This window comes from Propithecus coquereli, unplaced genomic scaffold (genome assembly GCF_000956105.1).
Source record: "Propithecus coquereli isolate 6110/MARCELLA unplaced genomic scaffold, Pcoq_1.0 Scaffold5, whole genome shotgun sequence".
Classification (NCBI taxonomy): Eukaryota; Metazoa; Chordata; class Mammalia; order Primates; family Indriidae; genus Propithecus; species Propithecus coquereli.
In genome coordinates this window covers 14034995-14059491 of record NW_012150840.1, presented here as the reverse complement: position 1 = coordinate 14059491, position 24497 = coordinate 14034995, and the positions used below count along the sequence as shown (strand labels likewise).

General features: G+C 37.5%; 1 protein-coding gene across 1 annotated transcript; it reads right to left on the bottom strand.

The window, feature by feature from the left end:
• Positions 1–609: 609 nt before the first annotated feature.
• PTGR2 (prostaglandin reductase 2) lies at positions 610–24280 on the bottom strand. The gene is made up of 10 exons (XM_012656108.1): positions 24129–24280; positions 19800–19884; positions 18622–18740; positions 11700–11891; positions 6419–6589; positions 4497–4706; positions 3577–3698; positions 3024–3111; positions 1908–1947; positions 610–993 (listed from the first exon to the last, which is right to left on the bottom strand). Exons 2-10 carry the CDS (start codon positions 19834–19836, stop codon positions 917–919), a joined length of 1056 nt encoding a protein of 351 aa, XP_012511562.1. The 5' UTR covers positions 19837–19884; positions 24129–24280; the 3' UTR covers positions 610–916.
• Positions 24281–24497: the final 217 nt, after the last annotated feature.

The window sequence follows — 24497 nt, the reverse complement described above, 5'->3', positions numbered from 1 at the left end:
CATTCATGTTTACAACCATTTGTTAATTTGCCCACTCAGTCCTGTCATTTTTTTTTTCCCTGTGATGCTTTGTTTTAATTAAGTCCTGTCATTTTCTGAAGCTGTCTTTGTTGTCTAAATCTTTCTAAATCTGTTCATCACCTAAAACTCCAAGTGATGTTTATATCTGTTTGCCCCCTAAATCTTTACAACCATTTGACAGTATGTGCCTGCTAACCTAAAATAAACATATGCTTTTATCAACATATATTGATAGTAAATTATTTGGCAAAACACAAATTGATCATCCATCCTCTGGATTATATCTGGTGGTCTATCAACTTAACCAACTTCAGTTATTTATATTCTCATACTATCCCCAACCCAAAGCCTCTGTTCTATCCCAAAAACTGTTCCACAGCTCTGATACCCTCAACCCTCAACTCAATTTCTATATACACATCATACCAGTAAGTCTCTTTTCTATCTACAATATGGAAAGGCCATCCCAATTCTATTCTTACATCAAGAATTGTGTAAAACATTTCCAGTTCAACAAATGTTTACTAAGTACCTCTCAAGAATTCTATTTTAAATTAATAAAGGTTATTAATTTTAAAAATCTATTGTGTATAATCCATTAACAGTTACATCTCCAGTAGTTTCAGAATATCTGATACAAATAGCATGTATTAGTTTTAGCAAAAAAAGAAAAAACAATCATGTTAACATCAGTCTGTTTTGTAAATAATTATATATTGGTTTACAGTGGATATATGATATTGAAGATACAGGAATTATGCAACTAAGAAAATAACATCTATGATAACATTTAAATCAAGAGCTATCTGTATTCTAAGGTGTTTTTTTAAATGTATCTTAAAAATCTGTGCAAAATGGAAATCTGTGATTTCCTTGACAAAGACATTTACAGAGACTACAGAGAGATTTCTTCTGAAATGCAAACTATCTGCTTTCCAATGTTACCTCCCGTCATCATGGACTGGAATGCAGCTGGAAAGAAAAAAAAAACTAATTTATCTGAAAAGATAAATGTCATTATCATACTGTTTTCAGAAGATCAGACACAAAATTAGTTTGAATAATTTCTTCAATGATTTTAATATAAAACACAGAAGAAAACTGTCATGAAAAGAAACCTCATGTAAAACACAGGCAAAGTCACAGCAAAAACCAACCCAATTAACATCTTAAAAAATTGTTTTAACCTAACCTAGAAATGTCTAATTGATGTCTGCATCAATGTTAACTGTTACAGTGTTTGAAGACTAGAGGCAAATAAATATGGGAATAAAATGTCAATGAAAACAATTTTTAAATAACTATCACAAATTAGAAATCTAATCATAAAGTTTTATTAAGTCAATAACTGTAATATAGATTTGTTACACCAAATGATGAAATTTATCTTTAGTAAACATATTAACCAAGTATACTAAATTCTTTTTCTGGAAAAGGAAAAAGATCAGTTTGATTTAATCTTTTTCATTTGAAATGAGTGAAAGAGAATGTCTAAATCTCTGTAAGGCAAAAAAAAAATTAAAAATTGAAAATTTGGTTAATCTTTTGATGCCTGAGAACCATTTAATCTGGAAAAGTTACCTAGAGGCTAAATAACTTTCACAATTCTTACATTCTTTATAAGCTGTTTGAAAAACTAAAGAAATACTTATTTTATGATTTGAAATGTGAAAAGAATACCTCTTAAAATACCACTAAGTTGAACTTTTATGGAGTTTGATTAAGATACGTAAGGAAACCCCTATCTAAGACAGTTTTACAGGGCAGAAATAAATTATTAAAAAAGAAAAAATACTAGCATTAAAAGAGATAGCATTAAAAGAAAAAAAGGAATATTTGTGCTGAACACATATGTACTGTAATAAGTAAATCCAAAATCATCTTACCTCCCATATTTTCCAATCCATTTATCACAGTCTCTTTGATCTGTAAATCAAAATAGCTAGATTTAGTATTCTTTAAACTTCAGTGTTTCTATAATAGTTTCCATTTTGGCAAAAGGCAGCAAAACTACTTAGCACTTTCTGTCTAAACGTAGATATTCTTTATTCCATGTAGGTAGCCCAGAAAAGTTAATTTTTAAAAATAAAATCCTATTTTCCCATTATCAAATCTTCAATTAGTAACAGATCACGAACTATATGCCCTCTTTTCAAAAAAAAAAAAGTACATAAGCACATAGCATATATAACTTTGCACATTTCAAGAACATCCTAGGTCAGGCCAGGTGCAGCGGCTCACACCCATAATCCTAGCACTTTGGGAGGCTGACGCAGGAGGATCACTTGAGGCCAGGAATCCAAGACCAGACTGAGCAACATAGAGAGACCCCATCTCCACAAAAAAATAGAAAAATTAGCTCGGTGTGGTGGTGTGTGCCTATAGTCCCAGGTTGAGAGGCTGAGGCAAGAGGATCACTTGAGCCCAGGAGTTGAGGTTGCAGTGAGCTATAATGATGCCGCAACACTCTAGCCTAGGTAATGGAGTGAGACCCTGTCTCCAAAAAATAATCCTAGGTCAGGGTATCTGGACCCCAGATTAATATTAATAACTCTTGATTTTCAACCAACAACTAAGAGATATATCAGAAAGTCCAGGGAGGGCAGGAAAGAAGTATGGTGGAGAAGAGGTAGGGGTACTGGAAGGTGCTTACATGAGTTTTGAGAAAACACAGCTTCTAACACATGGTAGCATTCCATAAATAATTATTAAATTAATGAATATTACAATTTTATATTGGGGGAAGAAACCTATTGATTTTATAATATAATCTGTAGAACGTAAAGCTCAAAAAAATTTTAGATAAAGGGAATAATATGCAAGGGTTTCTCAACCAGGTTACACTCATCTGGGAGGCAAAATTTGTAATATTCAGTACTCTTTTCTTTTATAGGAATTTTAATACTGAAACTAATGTGTTTGCTATAATAAATTCAAATAATAAAAAATTATATCAAGTAGCAGGAAGAATTATACTGATAAAGAATAGATGTAAATTCTACCTTTAGTTTTCCTTCCTTAAACCATTGACTCAGCTGTAGGATGCCAGGCCCAAATTTGTCCTTATAATTTAACACCAGAAATCTTTCCCTGCAGTGGGGAAGAAAAGGATAATGATCAGAGAATGTAACAGGACTGACAATCAAAGATCATATCATTCCAGATTAATCCTTAAAATATCAGGACTTAATCACACTAAATCTGGTCAGATATAGTTGTAGATGCAGCTACAGGTGTAAATGTAGAAGACTTCCATTGTTTTTGTCTGCCCAGCACCTAAAACTCCATTTGGTAATAGCACTGTGATTTTTCCTTTGTGGGTAACATCCTTTCCCTACCCTCATGTGACCTAAGCCAGGCCAGTCAAAGCCATTAAGTATCAGTTTTTAAGTAAGTAGTTAAGCAAAACCTAAATATTGAACCAGCTTAAAAATGTATATTTTCTAGTTTTATTTAATAAGGAAAAAGTGTATATGAAGAACAATACATTTCTATATATCTATGCTATTTAAGCTCCATTGAACCTGGTAATGATGGCAAAGGGGAAAAACATACCTTGTGATGTTTCTTTCTTTCTGGATTGCCTCTATTGCAGGGGGCAGTGGTGGAGGATAAGGGACATCTTTGTTGTACTGAGAAATTTGACCACACAGGATGATGTGGCTGTTCTGATTCATCTGTACAGAGAAAACTGATGATTATAGCCTAAGATATAGATCTTCCCTATGTTTACTGATTTTATGGCTGCCTCAATGAAAGCCTCCTTGACTATTATATTTAATCCTTTATTGTCAATTGAGTTCATTTTGAAGATTTACCCATTATACGTATTTAATAGTTTTAATTAACCAGAAACAAGTCTACTCCAAAGGAACACAGAGGCAAATCAGGTTTGGTAATCAGCAAAAGAATTACATTAGTAGTTGTTGCTACTTTTAGTAGTAGTAGTAGCAGTAGTAGTAGCAGTAGTAGTAGTAATAGTAGTAGTGTATTTCTTTATATTTAAATAATTTAACCTCAACTGCAAATAATTTTACACAGAGTAAAGGACTATGCAATGTTAATAGTTCATGCTGACATTTTATAACATTGTTAATAAAAATATGTAAATACCTGCAATCTGTGAAAACCCATTCCCTACCCAAAGTCTGGAGCCATGGCTATGAGTTGGTCAATGATGAGTTAGGGGTCAGAACTTCACCATTTCAACAATGCAACTGTAATTTTTCACAAATATAAACTGAAGGTAAAAAATACAATATTGCTAGCAAAGAACTAAAATTGAAGTTCATGGTGCAAATCTGCAAGCAAATGGAAGCAGATATCGGCAAGTGCTTTTGTACAACAAATACCAGCTGTCACGTTGTCACAATAAACCCTACAATTTTATGGAGGTTTTTTTCTCGTTATTACATAAAAAGATAACACAGCAAATAAAAAGCAGTATTAAATTTGCAAGCGAAATAGCAAACAACCTGACTTATCACTGTATCACTGATGTCACCGCCAACATTATCAAAGTAAACATCCACTCCAGCTGGGCATAATTCATGAAGTTGTTCTGCCACATTCCCTTTTTTGTAATTAATTGCAGCATCAAAGCCCAGTTCTGAGGTCAAAAGGAGGCATTTCTCATGTGTTCCACAAATTCCTAGTACTCTGGAACAACCCAGCAAATGGCCAATCTAGGGGGAAAATTTTTGAAAATTAAATGGTTTTATACCATCACATTTAAATGTAAAAATGTGAACTTATATAAGATATTACCAGTATGTGAGAGTGTTCATCACAATTTAGGTTAGATTACACTGTTTTTAACTAAAAGTAATTTGAAAACAAAAGAACTGAAGGCAGACAAAATGTCATCCTTTAATTGAATAAAATTAGTCTTACAAATGCTCCCCAACTTAAGATGAGGTTATGTCCCAATAAACACATCGTTAGTTGTAAATATCATAAGTCAAAAATGCATTTAATACACCTAACCTACTGAGTATCATAGCTTAGCCCAGCCTACCTTAAAAGTGCTCAGAACATTTACATCACCCTACACTTGGGCAAAATCATCTGGCAACACAATACATTTTAGGGCTGCAGTCCCTCCTCTCCCAGGGCTGAGGCCCAGTACTGGTCCATGGCCTGTCAGGAACTGGGCCTCGCATCACCGTCTGACAAGAGCTCCATGCCCCGCAAGCTCTGCATCCCCCCAACCCCACCTGTCCATGGAAAAATTGTCTTCCATGAAACTTAGGAACCCGCAGCACATCAGGAGGTGAGCAGCCAGGTGAGCTAGGGAAGCTTCATCTGTATTTGCAGCCACTCCCCATCGCTTGCATCACCGCCTGAGCTCCACTCTGCCCCCTTGCCTCCCCCACTGCCCTGCCATCCCTGTCTGTGGAAAAACTGTCTTCCATGAAACCAGTCCCTGCTGCCAAAAAGGTTGGGGACCCACTGTTGTAGAGTATGAGTTGTTTACCCTCATGATCACGTGGCTCACTGGGAGCCATGGCTTGCTGCTGCAAGAGAGAGCATCGCATATCCTAGTCCAGGCAAAGATCACAATACAAACTTCGACATACTGTTTCTACTAAGTGCGTACAGCTTTTGCATCATTGTAAAATTTTAAAAAAGCTAAACCAAACCATCTTAAGTCAAGGGCTGTCTATAATTTGAATGCTAAAAATCTCACAATTTAAATCTGACTTCATAAAAAGGAACAGTCAGACCCAAAATATCACTATCTTAACAATTCAATATTTTTCCAGGCTTGTGAGGAACTAAAATCACAGCTAAAAGTTTTGTTTCAATGGTTTCACACTAGAAAGGCCATTATTTATAAAAGAATGAACTTTATAAAAGTCTATCAAAATGTTTACTACATTTCTAGAACTCAGTATGTGCTGTCTTATTTGAGAACATTTTTTTAAAATATGAGTTTGTTTGTTTTATTTTTTTGAGACAGGTCTCACTGTTGCCCTGGATAGAATGTAGTGGTGTCATCACAGCTCCCTGCAGCCTCGAACTCCTGGGCTCAAGCAATCCTCCTGCCTCAACCTCCCAAGTAGCTGGGACTACAGGCGTGTGCCACCATGCTCGGCTTGTTTGTTTAATTTATGGAATTCCAGACAAGTTCTCCAATGATTCTTTTCCTTATATTGATAAAAGCAATGCTCCAGCATTCACCACATCCATTTTTGGTTAATAGAGAATAAAAAAAAAATCTATATTTTTTCATATTGTTATTAAGAGAGTATAAGTAGGTAATAATAACACCGTTTCTACCAGAAATGAAATAATATTATAAATTTGTTCAATTTTAAATTTTAAATTAAATACATGTATCCAGAGATTCAATTATGAATTCCAATAATAATCAAATAATTCTCAGAAAGTTTACCTGCCCAGCCAAGGATCCACAGGCACCTGCAGCCCCACTCACAACCATTGTCTGATTAGATCCAGCAGTTATATGACCTTTTTCCTGTATCCCAATCAAGGATGTCAAACCAGGCATACCTATAGCTCCAAGAAAATATGAAAGGTGTCCATCGGCAAGTTGTGGGTCTACCTAAAATAAAATATATACTTTTAAAAAACAATATTAGAAATTCCTGTTTTAAGACAACAAGGTAGAGATAACCTGTTATGGACTGAATTGTGGTCCCCTGCAAAATTCATGTTAAAGCCTTAACCCCCAATATGACTTTATTTGGAGATAGGGCCTTTAAGGAAATAATTTAAGGTTAAATGAGGTCATAAGAATGGAGTCCTAATCCAGTAAGACTTGTGTCCTTATAAGAAGAAGAAATACAAGTGATCTTTCTCTCTCTGCGCACACACACAAAGGAAAGACCACATGAGGACACAGCAAGAAGGTGGCAATCTACAAGCCAGGAAGCGAGGGCTCATCAGAAATCAAATTTTCTAGCACCTTGATCTTGGACTTGTAGCTTCCAGAACTGTGAGAAGATAAATTTCCATTGCTTAAGCCACCCAAACCTGTGGTATTTTGTTATGGCAGCCTAAGAGGACTAATAAACAACCCAATATGGTTCCTGGAAGAGTAAACCATTCTTCAGTCTTGTTAAAATTCTATAATTTATTTGTAAAGACTGAAAAACAGTATTACTTCTCTTTATATTAAAAAAAAAAACTTTAAAAAAGAATTCCCACATAGAAGAGACTAAATATTGTTTCTTGTTAATGCTCCAAGTATATCAAAAGGAGGAAATACTTAACAGGAAAACACTAGGCAAAGTTCAAAAGTTTTTAAATCTCTGAGCAATTCCAAAAGTAAACATTTACCTATAAAAATTAACTCAAACTCCAACAGTTCTCATTACTGATGCTTAAAATGTATGATAAAAATGTAAGGAAGGTGTAATACAATTTTTTTTTTTTTGAGACAGAGTCTCACTGTGTTGCCTGGGCTAGAGTGCCGTGGCGTCATCCTAGCTCACAGCAACCTCAAACTCCTGGGCTCAAGCGATCCTCCTGCCTCAGCCTTCCGAGCAGCTGGGACTACAGGCATGCGCCACCATGCCCGGCTAATTTTTTCTATATATTTTTAGTTGTCCAATTAATTTCTTTCTAATTTTAGTAGAGACGGGGTCTCGCTCTTGCTCAGGCTGGTTTCGAACTCCCGAGCTCAAACAATCCGCCTGCCTCGGCCTCCCAGAGAGCTAGGATTACAGGCGTGAGCCACCGCGCCCGGCCTATGTAATACAATTTCTTACAGTTTAATTACAGAATAAAATGAGGTGTCTTTCAATTGATAATTTATGTCTATGTGATTACTATGCCCCATCATTAATTAATTATATTGCTCTTATTTTTCTGTGTCTGCTTTCTTATTGTAAAGTTAGAGAGAACCAAAGAAAATTATATAGAAAGACTCCCTACCACAAAGGTGTTATAATAATTTCTTAAAGAATTTAGTAATTTTGGTAAAAATCTAACAAACCACCAAAAGTAATTAAGATCTACCACTTTAGTTTGATTTATAGTTCAACTGCCACAAAGAAATAAAATGGTAGTTTACATTCAGTAGGTTTTATTTGTTTGTTTGTTTTTGAGACAAGAGGGTCTCACTGTTGCCCAAGCTAGAGCACAGTGGTGTCATCATAGTTCACTGCAACCTCATACTCCCAGGCTCAAGTGATCCTCCCACCTCAGTCTCTGTAGTAGCTGGGACCACAGGTGTACGCCACATGAACAGCTAATTATTTTTTCTTTTTTAATTTTTTGTAGAGATGGGGTCTCTCAGGTTGGTCTTGAACTCCTGGCCTCAAGCAATCCTCCGACTTTGGCCTCCCAAAGTGCTAGGATTACAGGTGTGAGCCACCATGCCTGGCCTATATTCAGTAGTTTTTAAATGGCTAAGGGTTAAATCTGGTGTATAGAAAAGTAATAGAGATACTAAAGTCTAGAATGCACAGGAAGATATATCATATACAGAAATATTTCATGTACGTAAAAATTGTTTATTTGTAAGGCCAGTAAAAAAACAATGTGAGGTAAGTTTGTGTTCAGGAAATAACATTTCTCTATCCTTTCTGAATTCCTCTTCCTCATTTCTAATATCTATTCCCAAAGCATTTTCAAACTGTCCCCAACTGCTCAATTTCCCACTACAGCACTACATTCTCACACAGAATACTTCTGATACCATAGGTGAAATTTTTCCCACACCAACCAATTTTCCTTGTGAAAGTATGCCCCCGGACCACAGACAAAATGGACTCCCTATGGCTAACAGAGGTGCTCAGAGTTAAAACAGAACCAGGCAGCCATAGCTGGGGGAGGGAGAGGTCATGTACTCTGTGTTCTCAGAGAGATATTGTAAAAGTGTCACAGGACCTTGTTTTCTACAATGGAGCCAAACCAGTTCCTGTTGCCCTGCCAAGATAAACTGTGGCTGCCCCCTGCCATTTGAAAGAAACGTAAGACAGAGACTTCTGGTTTGGGGCCTGGTGGCCAGTCAGGACTGAACAAGTTTGAATTCTTCATTTGTATAAAGGACTTGATTGAGAACTAGGGCAGCCACTTTCCCTATTTAGGCCAGACCCTGCCTTTGTTCTTTGGAGAGCAGACTTTCACTTGTACTTAAGGCTGTGCCTCCCCAATCTGCAGATTGTTTTTTATAAAAAATAAAGCTCTCCCCTTTTCCTCTGTAGATCTCATGGTCTTTTATTAACATTCTACACCAACTGGGTGTCCTACAATTTCAGTTTAATTCTGACAACTGTCTACCTGAGGTTAGCATCAGATCCCACAAATTAAGGGCTCAGTCCCACAAGACTGCCCCACTTCAGATGCCAATTGTAAGTTTGGGCCTCCTATACTTCTGACTGACTGGCTACAAATCAGGGGTTCCCATGATCCCCTCCTTGGGTTTGATAATTTGCTAGAATGGCTCACAGAACTCAGGGAAACACTTGACTTATGTTTGCCAGTTTATTACAAAGGATAAAAAGGAGACAGATGAACACACAGATGAAGAGGCAGTGGGGTAAGGTCCAGAAGGGTCCCAAGTGCAAGAGATTCTGTCCCATGGAGTTGGGGTGCCCCACACTCCCACCACATGGATGTGGTCATCCACTGACTCAGAAGCTCATCAAATCTCACTGTTTAAGAGTTTTTAATAGAGCTTAATTTGCAGCCCCCTCTCTAATCAATTGGTCTTTCTGCTGACCAGCCCCATTCAGAGGATACCTAGGGATCCCATTAGCACAAACTCAGAGGTGGAAAGGGACCTATTATGAATAATAAAAGACCCTCCCATCACTCAGGAAATTCCAAAGGCTTTTAGAGCTTTGTGCCAGAAACCAGGGACACACACCAAACACACTTACTACAGCATAAACACACTGACAGGCAAAACTTAAGCTGCTGAATATCCCTTTTTCACTTCTTAAGAAACTTCTAGTCAAATCTATTTTATTAGAACCATTAAGTTGACAAATTGTTGTGTAATATCTCCCACATATCATTTGTTTCTTAACAGCCACCTTTAACTAATTAGGAATTTGTAATAATAAAAAATACTAAAATTTTCTAAAGTTTTGTACAAAACTTTAGTCATATTTATCATAGCATTTAAACTTCACATCTACTTGTGTGATAGCTATTATTTTCATTTTGCACAAAAGGAAAATCCGGTACAGAGACATAAAGTAACTTTCTTGATGACACATAAATTAGATTGAATTACATGAAGCTGCCATTTTTTGTAGGTCAAAACAAACCAATATTGGTAATTTCACATGGTTCAACCTAAGAGTAGAAGCTAAACTCAAACTCAGGATTTTTTTTTTTTGAGACAGAGTCTTGCTCGGCTAGAATGCCGTGGCGTCAGCCTAGCTCACAGCAACCTCAAACTCCTGGACTCAAGCAATCCTCCTGCCTCAGCCTCCTGAGTAGCTGGGACTACAGGCATGTGCCACCATGCCCGACTAATTTTTTTTTTCTATTTTTAGTTGTCTGGCTAATTTTTTTCTATTTTTAGTAGAGATGGAGGTCTCGCTCTTGCTCAGGCTGGTCTCGAACTCCTGACCTCAAGCAATCTTCCCGACTCAGCCTCCCAGAGCGCTAGGATTACAGGCTTGAGCCACCGCACCCAGCCTAAACTGAGGATTTCTGACAAGAGATGGAATTTCAAGCAGAAAGCAAATGAACTTCTTAAGTGACTCATTTTTCTGGAAACTTCAAGGCATAAATTATACGGAGATATCTAGTTCTTAGTAAAAAATATTTTTTGATATTTACAACTCAGGTTTTATATTATATATGAAATTTGAAAAATAAATTAAATATAATAAATGATGCCATTCTCTGGTAACCTAAGAATTGTCACATACAGTTACAAATGCTGGAGTTCATAAAATCATAAGCCAAAGTATGGTGCCTTGGCACGCTGAGCACTTTGAATAAAAGGAAACTAGAAAGCCTTAGAAGTTGCCTTAGAATCAAGATTTCTCTGACAGTCCCTTGTTTCTCCTCCCCAAGAGCAGGAATGGGTTCTCTCTCTCTCTCTCTGAAGTTCCCTCATCTGACTGAAGTAAGTTCTTCCAAAAGGAATGCAATTGTCTTGAACCTCCACCCTCCCCGGGAATATCATCACACAACCAGGCAAGATTAATAACTGTAGAGGAGATTAAAAGTGATCACCACATTCAACTTGTCTATGCTTCTAGAGGCTGCTCCAAAACAATTTTAATTAACCTAAGAGACTTTAACTACATAATAAGACCACCTTTGTTCACCATGTGGTTCTGCCCTCTCCATCCATGTTGCCACCTCCCCCAAAAGCCTCAAGCCCCTATTCCTTTATGCTATAAAAACTTCAACCATCTGGCCGGCCCCCCCTTTGAGTCTCTTCTTCTTCTGTGAGGCTGCTGTGGGCATACACGTAATTAAAATGTTTTTTCTCCTGTTAATCTGTTTATTGTCAGTTTATTTCAGCAGACTCAATTATTGAACCTTCAGAGGAAAAATTTAAACTCCCCTACACAGCTAACAGTAGAAAAGGAACAAAAAGCCTTCCACATTTTGGCAGCTGGCGAAAAGAAAACGTATGCTTTAATTTTTTGCCTAATAACAAACAGAACTGAATACCAAATGCACAAAGTAAGAATTACACGGGAAAATAAAACAGATACTTTTATATTATATATCACCTTTTCAAAGCTATTTCCATCCAGAATAACCTTGGTTTGCCAGGGCCAATAGAAAGAAGTCACAAAATCGCCTTTAGTTAAATTTGTGTGTTTGCTTTCTTCTATAATTCCAATACCTCCACCATCAACCACTTGAGACAGCTGCCAAGGTGTTATATAATCAGAGCCAGTGTCTTCATTCATTCTACAACGCTAAAAAAAGAAAATATTGATTAAGGTAATTTTGTCAAATAATACTGTGAACCAGTTTACTAATTTACCCCGTGACAAAAAGTATATAATAAGTAGCCTTAAGTAAACTGTTAGTCAAATAAACGAAAATAAAATTTATCTTAATTTCTCTCTTCCTTACAGTTATTTTTTAGTCTGAAAAAAATGTACCTCTTCTCTAGCAAGTAAAGAAGTGCAATTAAAAAGGAATTTAAGTATGTTCTAAAATTAGATTGCGGTAATGAAAACAACATGGTACTGGCATAAAAACAAATACATAGACCAAAAGAACAGAATAGAGAGCCCAGAAATAAATCCACGCATTTACAGTCAATTGATTTTCAACAAAGATGCCAAGAACACACGATGGGGAAAGGACAGTTTCTTCAATAAACAGTGCTGGGAAAACTGGATACCTACATTTAAAAGAAGAAAATTAGACCCTTATTTCACACCATATACAAAAATCAACTCAAAATGGATTGCAGATTTAAAAATAAGACCTGAAACAGCATGGTGACTACAGTTACACACAATGTACTGTACACCTGAAGATTGCCCAAAGAATAGATTCTAAGTGTTCTCACCACAAATAAATAGTAATATATGAGGTAATCCGTGTTAATTAGAATGATTCAGCCATTGTACAATGTAAACATATTTCAAAACATCATGTTGTACACCATAAATACATATAAGTTTTATTCATCAATAAAAATTTTTTTAAATAAATTAGATTGTGGCGATAGTTGTACAATTCTATGCATATTCTAAAAATCACTAAATTATACACTTTGAATGCATAAAGTATATGATATGTGAATTATACTTCAATAAAAGCTGTTGAAATTTTTAAAGAGTTACTTACAGAAATTTAAGCAATATTACACACATTATGGTAGCAAAAGTAATACAAAATACTGTTTCAATGGTTTCAATGGATTGTGGCCAATTAGGTACAGTTACATACTGCTGATAGTATAAAACTGTCCATTTTTTTCTGGAAAACAAACTAGCAACATATAAACCATAAAACTCTTGATTTCTTTTGGCCTAGCAATTCTGCCTCTCAAATGGAAATAACCCAAAAGAAAAGAAACAATTTTTATGCAGTTATTCATCACAGCTTCAGACCAAAAACTCTCCCTACATCTTGCCCCCTAACCAGACGATGCTTTCTTTACACCCCAAAGATAAAGTGTCACAATGAGACCACATCCTGCCACCAGATGAGGGCTAAGGACTTCTCTGGGCAGCAGTAAGGCTGTCTTCCTCTGCGGCTCACTCTTGCCTCTCTCATGAAGCCCAAAATGTCAATGGAAAACACGGAAGGCTACTTAATTAAGGGACCCAGGTGGTCTAGTTTAGTTCATCAGGGGGAAAGACCAAATAGGGAATTGAGGCAGAAGCTTCTATGTGAATACACCACGCTTCTGCTTGGGTGTCACTTCCCATGTAGTCCTAGAAAGCAAGTGCAGCACCATAGGACACTGCCAGACCAAGGGCCTGAGACTTAAACACAACTAATAGGAAAAGTGGAAATAAGTGTTGTGAGATATAGGAAAAAACTGAAGTGTTTTGCCTACTCTCTCTCTCTCACCACAACACTTCTAATACCAGATTGGCGGGGGGGTGGTATTTCCCCACCCACCAACCAAGCAATTCTGCTTTGGTTTAATTTTTGGAGCAGTCTATAGCCATACCACCCTGAACGCACCCGATCTCGTCTAATTTTTTGGAGCAGCTAACAGAACTTTGAAACACTTCACATTTACTGGCTTATTATAAAAGATACTACACAGGACACAGATGAATAGCCAAATGGAAGACCCACATGGGGCATGGACAGAGGGATGCCTAAAATAGCTGGTGAAGCATTGTTTCTGGGTATGTCTTTGAGGGTGTTTTTGGAGAAGACTGGCATGTGAGTTGGTGGACTAAGTACAGAAGATCCACCCTCAAAGTGGGCAGGCACCATCTAACCCACTGAAGGCCCGAGTGGAACAAAAAGGCATAAGAAGAACAAATTCTCTCTCTCTCTCTCTCTCTCTCTCTTCTGGAGTAGGACACCCTTCTTCTCCTGCCCTTGGACATCAGAACTCCAGGTTCTTCAGCCTTTGGACTTTGGGACTTCCAACAGTGGCTTCCTGGGGCTCTCGAACCTTTGGCCTTGGACTGACAGTTACACCACTGACTAACTTCCTTGGTTTTTGATTCTTTCAACTTGGACTGCACCATGCTACCGGCTTCTCTGGTTCTCCAGCTTGCAGACAGCCTATCATAGGACTTCCCAGGTTCCATAATCCTATAAGCCAATTCCCCTAATAAATCCCTCTTGTGTGTGTATATGTGTGTCTCTGTGTGTATCTCCTATTGGTTCTGTCTCTCTGAAGAACCCTGACTAATACAGACCCCTTCCTCATATCATACACAAAAATTAATTCAAAATGCGCCATAAACTCAAATGTTAGAGCTAAAACTATAGATCTCTTAGAAGACATTATAGGACTACAACACTTATGTGCACTTATAGTAGTAAGCAAAGGCAATATATGTAACCTAAACATTTGTACCCCTGTAATATGCCAAAATAAAAAAAAAAAAGAAATTATAGGACTAAATCTTTGTGACCTTAAGTGAGGCAAAGCCTTCTTAGATATGAGTCCAAAAGTAAAAATAACATAAGAAAAAATGAATAAATTGGACTTTATCAAAATTTAAAACTTTCGTAGTGGCTTGTGCCTATAATCCCAGCTACTTGGGAGGTGGAGGTAGGAGTACTGCTCAAGACCAGGAGTTTGAGACCAGCCTGGGCAACATAGTGAGACCCCATCTCTAAAAAAATAAAAAATAAATTAGTTGGCCATGGTGGCATACACCTGTCATCAGAGCTACATGGAAGGCTGAGGCAGGAGTTTGAGGCTGCAGTGAGCTATGATCACACCACCGACTAAACCCCAGCCTGGGTGACAGAGCAAGATCTCATCTCAAAAAAAAAAAAAAAAAATTAAAATCTTTTATGCTTCAATAGATGCCATCAAGAATATGAAAAGAGAGCCCACAGAATGGGAGAAAATATTTAGAGATCACATATCCAGTAAGGGGCTCATATCTAGAATACATAAAGACCTCTTATAACTCAATAATAAAAAGAAAGATAATCCAATTTTTTAAATACACAAGAGATCTCAATAGACATTTCTCCAAAAAAGACACAAATGACCAATAAGCACATGAAAACATGCTCAACATTATTAGCCATCAAGGAAATGCAAAACAAAACTGCAATGAGATACCAATTAGAATGGCTATAACCAAAAATACAGATAATAATGAGTGTTAGTGAGGATGTGGAAAAATTGAAACCCTTATGCTAGTGGGATTGTAAAATGGTGCAGCCACTTGGAAAAGACTGGTAGTTCTGCAAAAGGTTAAACATACAATTAACATATGACCTAGCAATTCTACTCCTGGGTATATACCCAAGAGAAATGAAAACACAGTCCATACAAAAACTTGTACACAAATGTTGATGACAGAAGTACTCATAACAGCCAGACTGTGGAAACAACCTACATGTCCATAATCTGATGAACAGATAAACAAAATATTGTATATCCATATAATGGAACATTATTCAGAAATACAAAGAAGTGAAGTACTGATACAAGCTGTAATATTGATGAACTTTGTAAACATATATTAAGTGAAAGAAGCCAGACACAAAAGGTCACATATTTTATGTTTCAAATTATATAAAATGTCCAGAATAGGCAAATCTATAGGGACAAAAATTAGTGGTGTGTAGGGCTGAGGATGGGTATGAGGGGAAATGGAGAATGACTGCTAATCAGCATAGGTTCAGGGTTTCTTCTGGGGGTGATGAAAATGTTGTAAAATTGATTGTGGTGACGGTTGCACAACTCTGTGAAGACACTAAAAACAATTTAATTGTACTCTTTCAATGGGTGAATTGTATGATGTGTGAATAACACTTAATAAAACTGTTATACATATTTTTAAAAAGTATTACTACATAGTCCTTCAGCCAGCTTTCCCCAGTGTTGACATCTTAAATAGCTGAGCATAATATTAATATCGAAACCAGGAAATTGACATTGGTACATTACTGTTTACTTGACAACAGACCAATAGGCCGTCCTTTGTAAGGGCACTCTTCCACTTCCTACTTTATACACCTCTGTTCCAATTGTTTATAACATCAATAAAAATAATAAAATTGTTCCTATTTGTTTAAATGTCTTCAATAATGAAAAAGAGATAACCAGTCTCTAAATAAAAAACGGAAGGGTTCAGGAGATGTTAAAAGTAAAATACGAGAAGATGTGGTTTTAGATTAGTTGAAGAGCAAATAGAAAAGATAAAAAAAAACTACGACATAGTTCTTTCCTTATTTGGGAGTTCAATGATAAAAGGTGAAGAGCAGTCCACTACGAAGGGCAAGTGAACACCAGGAAAGAAAGCTTTGGCAAATCACATTACATGGCGAAAAAGAATGATTCTGAGCTTAAAAGCTTAAAAGTTTCCAAGGGGTCAGATCCTGGTGATTTAAGAATAATTTAAGCATTTTCCAAAAGTATTTTGACCGCCCATAGGTCAAATTTTGACTCGCATGTCTACTAAAGAACCTAAGCCATGTGTAAGATACTCTATCCATTGTTCACAGATGGGCAATTCTTTCACGTGCCTTGTAACTTGATGATAAGCTCTCTAATTGTACCTTCTTGTGGCCACTGCTCTCTCACCAAGGGGCAGCCCTTGCCCAACCCTCCCTCCAATCACAGATAAATGGATTCAGTGGGGCCACCTGACCCCTGGACAGCTAACCCATAGGTTGGTATGGTAGGCAGAATAATGGCTCCCAAAGATGTCCATGTCCTAATCCCTGAAACCTGTGGATATATTACCTTATATGGCAAAAAATTCTTTGTAGGCATGATTAAGTTAAAGATTCTGAGGTGGGGGGATTACCCTGGACTACCCTAGTGGGCCCAATGTAATCACAAGGGTCCTTATAAGAGGGAGGAGGAAAGAGAGCAGAATCAGAGATGTGACCACTAAAGTAGAGGTTAGAGTGATGCAGGCTGTGAGTCAAGAAATGTGGGTAGCCTCTAAAAGCCGGAAAAGGCAAGAAAATGGGTTCTTCCCAGAGCCTCCAGAAGGAATGCAGCCCTGCCAATACCTTGATTTTAGCCCTGTGAGACCACTTTTGGATCTCTGATCTCCAGAACTACAGGTAATATATTTGTGTTGTTTATTTATTTATTTTTTGAGACAGAGTCTCACTCTTTTGCCCAGGCTAGAGTGCCATGCTGTCAGCCTAGCTCACAGCAACCTCAAACTCCTGGGCTCAAGCAATCCTTCTGCCTTAGCCTCCAGAGTAACTGGGACTACAGGCATGTGCCACCATGCTTGGCTAATTTTTTTTATATATTTTCAGTTGTCCAGCCAATTTCTTTCTATTTTTAGCAGAGATGGGGTCTCGCTCTTGCTCAGGCTGGTCTCGAACTCCTGAGCTCAAACGATCCACCCACCTGGGCCTCCCAGAGTGCTAGGATTACAGGCGTGAGCCACCACGCCCGGCCTTATTTGTGTTGTTTAAAGCCACTAAATTAATAGTAATATGTTATAGTAGCAACAGGAAACGAATGTAGTTGGTCTGTAACCTATGAAACAGTTTTAAAAAAACAGAAAAATTGGGCCAATTTTCCTATCTTGGCAATCTGATTCTAAGCACTGAGACTCTTAGTAGCAGAGGTAAACTGACAGAGATGTGCTTGTCATGGCCATGAGATGAAGTTAGAAGTAAAGAAGAGACTATGTGACCTCTGAGAGAAGCAAAGCAAGAAGCCAGCCCCTTAGATTATTTGCTAAAACTGAGGTCCTTGTGCCTAATAGTTTATTAGTTGCCATCCTAGGCAACATACATCTTTTCAAAAAAATCTCCTTTATCTAGAGCTAGCATAAGTGAGTCTGTTCTTTTCACAAAGAGATCAACTAGAGTAAAGGTCTCATATATAGCCTCCCTTGTAAACTAAATCTGAGAGAATTTCCAATCCTATCTTATTATCTTCAAGCTTCACATACTACTGGGAAGTGATCTGGACATTTGGAAGAATGTGACTAACCACATGTGCCACTATTATAAATATATTCCTTCTACAACATTCCTTAATAACACTAGTGAATAAAAATAAAGGCAATCTGTAATTCACAGGTATCAAGATATAATTGCTCCGCCAGGCACGGTGGCTCATGCCTATAATTCTAGCACTCTGGGAGGCCGAGGTGGGTGGATCGCTCAAGGTCAGGAGTTCGAGACCAGCCTGAGCAAGAGCGAGACCCTATCTATCTACCAAAAATAGAAAGAAATTATCTGGACAACTAAAAATATATATATAGAAAAAATTAGCTGGGCATGGTGGCACATGCCTATAGGCCCAGCTATTCAGGAGGCTGAGGCAGGAGGATCGCTTGAGCCCAGGAGTTTGAGGTTGCTGTGAGCTAGGCTGAAGCCACGGCACTCTGGCCCGGGCAAGAGAGTGAGACTCTGTTTCAAAAAAAAAAAAAAAAAAGACATAATTGCTCATTTATCAATCATAAGGACTACACAATAAAATTCAGATGCAATGACATGAAAAATACGACAATAAAGTTATTTTTCACCAAGTCACAAAATTCTGATTCTTACCATGTAAGGATCCACAGAAAGATAAAGAGTCCTAACTCGTACTTGTCCTTCATTGATATTATCTGGTAAAGTGACTTCTTCCATTCGGAAATTCTCTGCCACTGGATTACCATTTTTCCCTAAAATATCAGGCAAAATATAAAGTTGAAAAGCCACTTTCTTATATAATTATTATTTTTTAAAAGGTCACTCTAGGATTCAGAGCACTTTCTTTTAAAACAGACATGAATAAATCTATATTGTTTTGTAATTTCTCTGTAACTGGAGAAATAACTCAGCATAAACATTTTCAAATAGTTTTGATGGCTCTGGATTTTTTCAAAGAAGTTCTCTTGGAATACTGCTGTCAACTTCAAATTTCCTTTTTTAAAATCATTACAGGAAAATCACCTCATCTGTAAGTGGAAAATCACACCCAGCTCTTTGTTAATTATGAAAATTAAAATTTACATTGTAACAGAAACACCACATCAGCCTAAGTAAAAAGTTAAGTAAATTTTTCTTTTTCATTTTAAGAAGCAAACAGAAACTTAATGAATGCACTTTAAAAAAAAAAAAAGTAAAGTCTGGAAAATTAGGAAATTAGAAAATCTGAGGTACAAGAAAAATTTGTAAGCATGAAATGTAATCGCTAAAAGTGTACTCATCTTCAGTTTCTGTTTAACAAAGCAAACTTACTGTCCAAAGAATCATTCAATTTCTAAGGTGGGAATAGAATGTGAAGTTCTTAATCTAATGGCTCACTATACTAAAACTGAGGTCAGAAAAGTTAAGTGACTGCGTTGGGTCACACAGTAGGTGGGCAGCAAAACCAAGGCAATAGTGGACCCAGAAGTTTCTATGATGCAGGTTACATGTCAACACTGACATAAGTCAGTATGTTTCAAAGCAAAATTCTATGAACCACTAATACATGCTACAAAGAAAAAACAAAAGCCGTATATATTTGTAATATAACATCTCAAATGTTATGATTCCAAAATACCTTATCTCATCAACAAATGGCCTAGATATAAGTTATCATTTGAAAAACTGAATATTACACTGTTTAAAGTGTTTTTTCTAATGTCTTTACTAGTGTTAATATATGACTACCTTAATTTACTACACTGATATCACTCCATTTGCACTGTAATTTTCAAAGACCATAATTGTTCATTCATCACAGAAATACATACCAGGTCGGGAATTCAATACCACTCTTTGTACAATCATCGCCCTGTCTGTGCAGTGGTCTCACAAGATTTCTGTATAAAATAACTCCTATAAATAGAAAAATTTTTAAATCATAAGAAAAAATTTGAAGTATTCAAAAATTTAAGAATAAAAAAGGAAGTCCATTTGTGTTTCTGAATGAAGAAGGGAAAAATTACATTTAGGATCCAAAAAAAGATAAACACTCTTGTTAGAGTTTGCCTCCCAGAATATATGAAATTCTAGTCAGAATTCGTAGCCAATGGTAACAAATTTATTGGAGACTGAGCGAGCTAAAATGTTTTTGGCCTCAGATAATTCAAGCACATTCATCCTCGCACCATCATCACGACTATGCATCCTCCTACTACGGCTTGATTAAATGAAAACAAGATCTATTCCTCCAGAGCTAGCCAGTTAATCTAATGGCAAAATAAAAACACTAACTGCTTAATTGAGATGCATCCAAATTTTCAAAGGTTCTTTTATTCTCTTATAAAAATAGAAATTCCTAACAGTTTTGCTGACTGTAAAAGGAATACATCAAAGGCGTTTTTAAATCCTTACCTGTAGGAAATTCTGTAACATAGAATGGCCAAATAAGTAAAGGATCAGTTTATTTTGGGTTTATAATTTGAAAGAAGCAAAACGAAGTTCCAGTGCTGGCACTATCTGACTTGTGGAAAATAGCTTTGCTTACTTTCTCACGAGTAAAAATGAGAAAATCAAGCCTGTTGTGTGCTTTACACAGTCAGGCATCACCTAATGATGGGGATACATTCTGAGAAACATGTTGTTAGGTGATTTCACCATTGTGCATACATCATAGAGGATACTTATACAAACCTGTAAAAGGGTACCTATATGGTACAGCCTATCATCTCTAGATTACAAACCTGTACAGCAAGTTACAGTACTGAATACTGTAGGCAACTGGAACACAATGGTAAGCATTTGTGCATCTAAACATACAAAAAGTATAGTAAAATACAGTATAAAAGATAAAAAATGGTACACCTAGATAGGGCACTTACCATGAATAGAGATTATAGGACTAGAAGTTGCTCTGAGTGAGTTAGATAGTGAGTGGCGAGTGAATATGAAGGTCCAAGACATTATCGTACACTACTACAGATTTTATAAACACTATACACTTAGGCTACATTAAATTTATTAAAAAATAAAGTAACTGCACTATGATGTTACAATGGCTATTGTTAGGCAAGAGGAGTTTTTCAGCTCCATTATAATTTTATGGGACCACCAGCATCATATGCAGTCCATCACTGACAGAGTCATCATCATGCAGCATATGACTGTATTCATAATCTCACTGGTTGTCAAAGAAATGGCTAGCTGCCCTCAATATTCATTCTCTCCTCTGGACATGATATTGCCCAGCTAAAAGACTACATTTTCCAGCTTTCCCTTAAAGCAAATCCCAGATATCATTCTGTTTCACCCAAAAATCCTTCAGTTAGGCATCTCTGATAATGGATTGCTTCAAGCATAAACACTATGCCATTATTACGCCTAACAGAATACTACAGGTAATTCCTTAACATCATGTGCATATTCAAATACTTAGTGCATATTCAAATTTCCTGATTGTCTCAAAGATGTCTTTTTATAGTTGGTGTCATTAGAATCAGGATTCAAGGTTCACATACTACATTTTGAGTCTCCCTCCCTTTTTATTTCATGCCACTGATTTATTTCTTCATTTCTTTGTCTGTAAAATGTCTTCTGATTGCTTCCTCATGGTATCATTTACCTTGTTCTTCTATCTCCTCCCCTTACTGGTGACTGATAGTTAGATCTAGAGGTTAGATTAGCTTCAGGTTCAATTTTTCAGGCAAGAAACTTTAAAGGTGGTACCACCTGCATCCTACTTCATCACATTAAGAAGTCCATGATGTCTTCTAGGGTTACATACATCTTAAAAAGGAAATTTTCTATTGAATCACCATTGTATAAATTACATAAGGATTAAAAAGCAAAGCTTTTCCAAATTAAGTGGGTCCAAACTGTCCTTAAGTGGTTATTAATAGCACTACAATAGCTAAATTTTTAATAAAAAGAGTATTTCCAATGAAGTTTCGTATTTACCCTCCTTTCTAATTTCTTTCTTTCTCTTTCTTTTCTTTCTTTCCTTCCTTTTTTTTTTTTTTTTTTTTTAGACAGGTCTCACTCTATTTCCCAGGCTGGAGTGCAGTCATAGCTCACCATAACCTTTAACTCTTGGGCTCTAGCAATCCTCCCACTTTGGCCTCCCAAAGCACTGGAATTGCAGGCACGAGCCACTGCACCCAGCCTTCAATTACTTTCAATGACATGATTTACTTCCTTAAAATATGTATATTATAGATTTGTCCAAATACTGCTTATCAGCATGAAAAGTACACTATTAAAGTTCTCTCCCTCTGTATTAAATTAGAAAGTTTTCAAGTATCAAATATCGCAATTAACTAACATAGGATAATTTAACAATATACCTCAATACCACAGACTTTATAAACACTACATACTTAGGCTACACTAAATTTATAAAAAAATAAGTAAGTACACTATGACATTATGATGTCATCACAAGGCAAGAGGAATTTTTTCAGCTGCACTATAATCTTATAAGCCACTGTCTCATATTTGGTCTGTCAAATATTGCTTATCAGCATGAAAAGTACAAACAATGCATTAAAAATAAAAAGAACTTGATTTAGTCACAAAATTGACATCTAAAATAAGACACACCAAGTTGAAGATCCGGAAGGGAGTGGTGTTGAATTCATGCTAGGTGTGGGGAAAAACTCAGCAAATCATATTTGCCTGGTATGTTAAGTGGGTCCCTAACTGATGCTAAGTAATACTCCAAAATAAAACCACATGGATGACTCCGCTAAAAAAATTTGCCTTGGTGCTGGTCCTAAAGAGTGTGTTATCTGAGTGTCTACCTTGCGGCCTAGTAAAAGGGAAAGGTTATTGAACTAGGAAGAGCAGAGTACACTTCCTGGTTCTAACCAGGTGAGATCTTAGAAAAGTTGCTTCTCTCAGTCTGTTTCCTGAATATTCTTAAGTGCCAGGAACTGAGATAAAGACTTTATATTCATTATCTTGTTTAAACCTCTCCTCCCCAACAACCCTATGAAGTTGGTAATATCATCACCTTTATTTTATAGATGAGGAAAGGGAGGTATGTAGAGGTTCAATAATTTGTCCAAGGTTGCACAACTTGTAATAACAACATCAAACACAGCATGTACCATTTCCAAAACATGAGCTTTCTAAAATTTTTAAAGATATAGGGGTCTCACTCTGTTGCCCAGGCTGGAGTACAGTGGTGTCATGATAGCTCACTGCAGCCACGAACTCCTGGGCTTAAGCTGATCCTCCTGTCTCAACCTCCTGAGTAGCTGGGACTACAGCACCTATTCTCTTTTTTTTTTTTTAGAGACAGGGTCTTGCTATGTTGTCCAGGCTTGTCTACAACTCCTGGCCTCAAGCAATCCTCCCACATCAGCCTCCCAAAGTGCAGGGATAACAGGCATGAACTACTGCCTGGTGAAATGTTTTCTCCCTGTTTATGAGGTGTCCTTTCATTTTTTTTTTTTTCTTTTTAATGAACACAGGGTCTCACTCTGTCACCCAGGCTGGAGTGCAGTGGTGCAATCATAACTCACTGAAGACTGACGACTCGAACTCCTGGGCCTAACACCTTTTAATAAAGCACTTCTCTATCGTTGTCTTACTCAATTACTCAGTCATTTGTGAACCACGGCTATTATAAAACGTGTCTTTCCGACTCTCTCTACTGGTCCTCTTCTCTCCTTTGGGTATTTTGATTTCCTCCTTCCTCTCACCAAGTCTTGTATGTGGGGATTCTGGCATGGACCTCACCATCCTCTAAGGCTGCCACTACCACAACCACTTACAGAGCAATTACTAATAATCTACGTCTCCAATCCAGAATTTCAAACTGACTCCTCAGATCGTCAGTGCTAAGAGGGTAAGAATCTGTGTCTGCTTTGTTCAAGGATTATGTCCACCCTCTGCTGGCACAAGGTAGGTGCTCAATAAATATGTGTTAAATGTAAGTCCCAACGGCACCCCAAACACGATTACGTCCAAACTTGAGGTTGCTTACCCCCAGCAATTCTAAAAAGCAAAACACCAACAAAAAAACCCTGCTTCTTTCTCTAGCATTCCCTATCCTAGCGTCCTAAGCAGTAACGCCAGCGTCGCCGGCAGTTCCGGAAGGAAGCCTGGAAGTCACCCTGGTACCAAGTTTCCTCCCTCACCGCGTGGGCCCGACCCACCTTCAGGAGCCCCAGCCCCCGCGGCCCGTCACGCGTCACTCCCCGTCGTGGAGCTCCGAGAGGAGCGGAGATCTCGCGTGATTTGCCGGGAAGAGGGGCTGGGAGCACGACCCGAGCTCGCAGCACGACCTCCGCCCCCGCGCAGCGCAATACGCAGGCGCACGGCTAGGCCGGGCTCTGTGCCCTTTCCCTTCCTAGGAGTGGGGTTTTGAGTTTTGAAGTTTAAGGACGGTTCCTGAGCACCCCGCAACCCTGAATTTCCGTGAGGGGAGAGGCAAGTACGGAGCTTTAAGGGATAGTTGTCTGGGCAAACTGCGTTAATAAATCAACTGAGATCGGTGCCCTGTGGCCGCCCTTACTGGCTGGACC

What these genes read in the sequence shown, in the direction of transcription:
- PTGR2 (XM_012656108.1), bottom strand. Translation starts at nt 19,836, where the DNA reads ATGATTGTACAAAGAGTGGTATTGAATTCCCGACCTG. An exon ending in GGTATTGAATTCCCGACCTG is followed by an intron (nt 18,741 to 19,799) that starts GTATGTATTTCT and finishes CTGATATTTTAG; the next exon opens with GGAAAAATGGTAATCCAGTG. An exon ending in AAAGAAAGAAACATCACAAG is followed by an intron (nt 3,112 to 3,576) that starts GTATGTTTTTCC and finishes TCCCCACTGCAG; the next exon opens with GGAAAGATTTCTGGTGTTAA.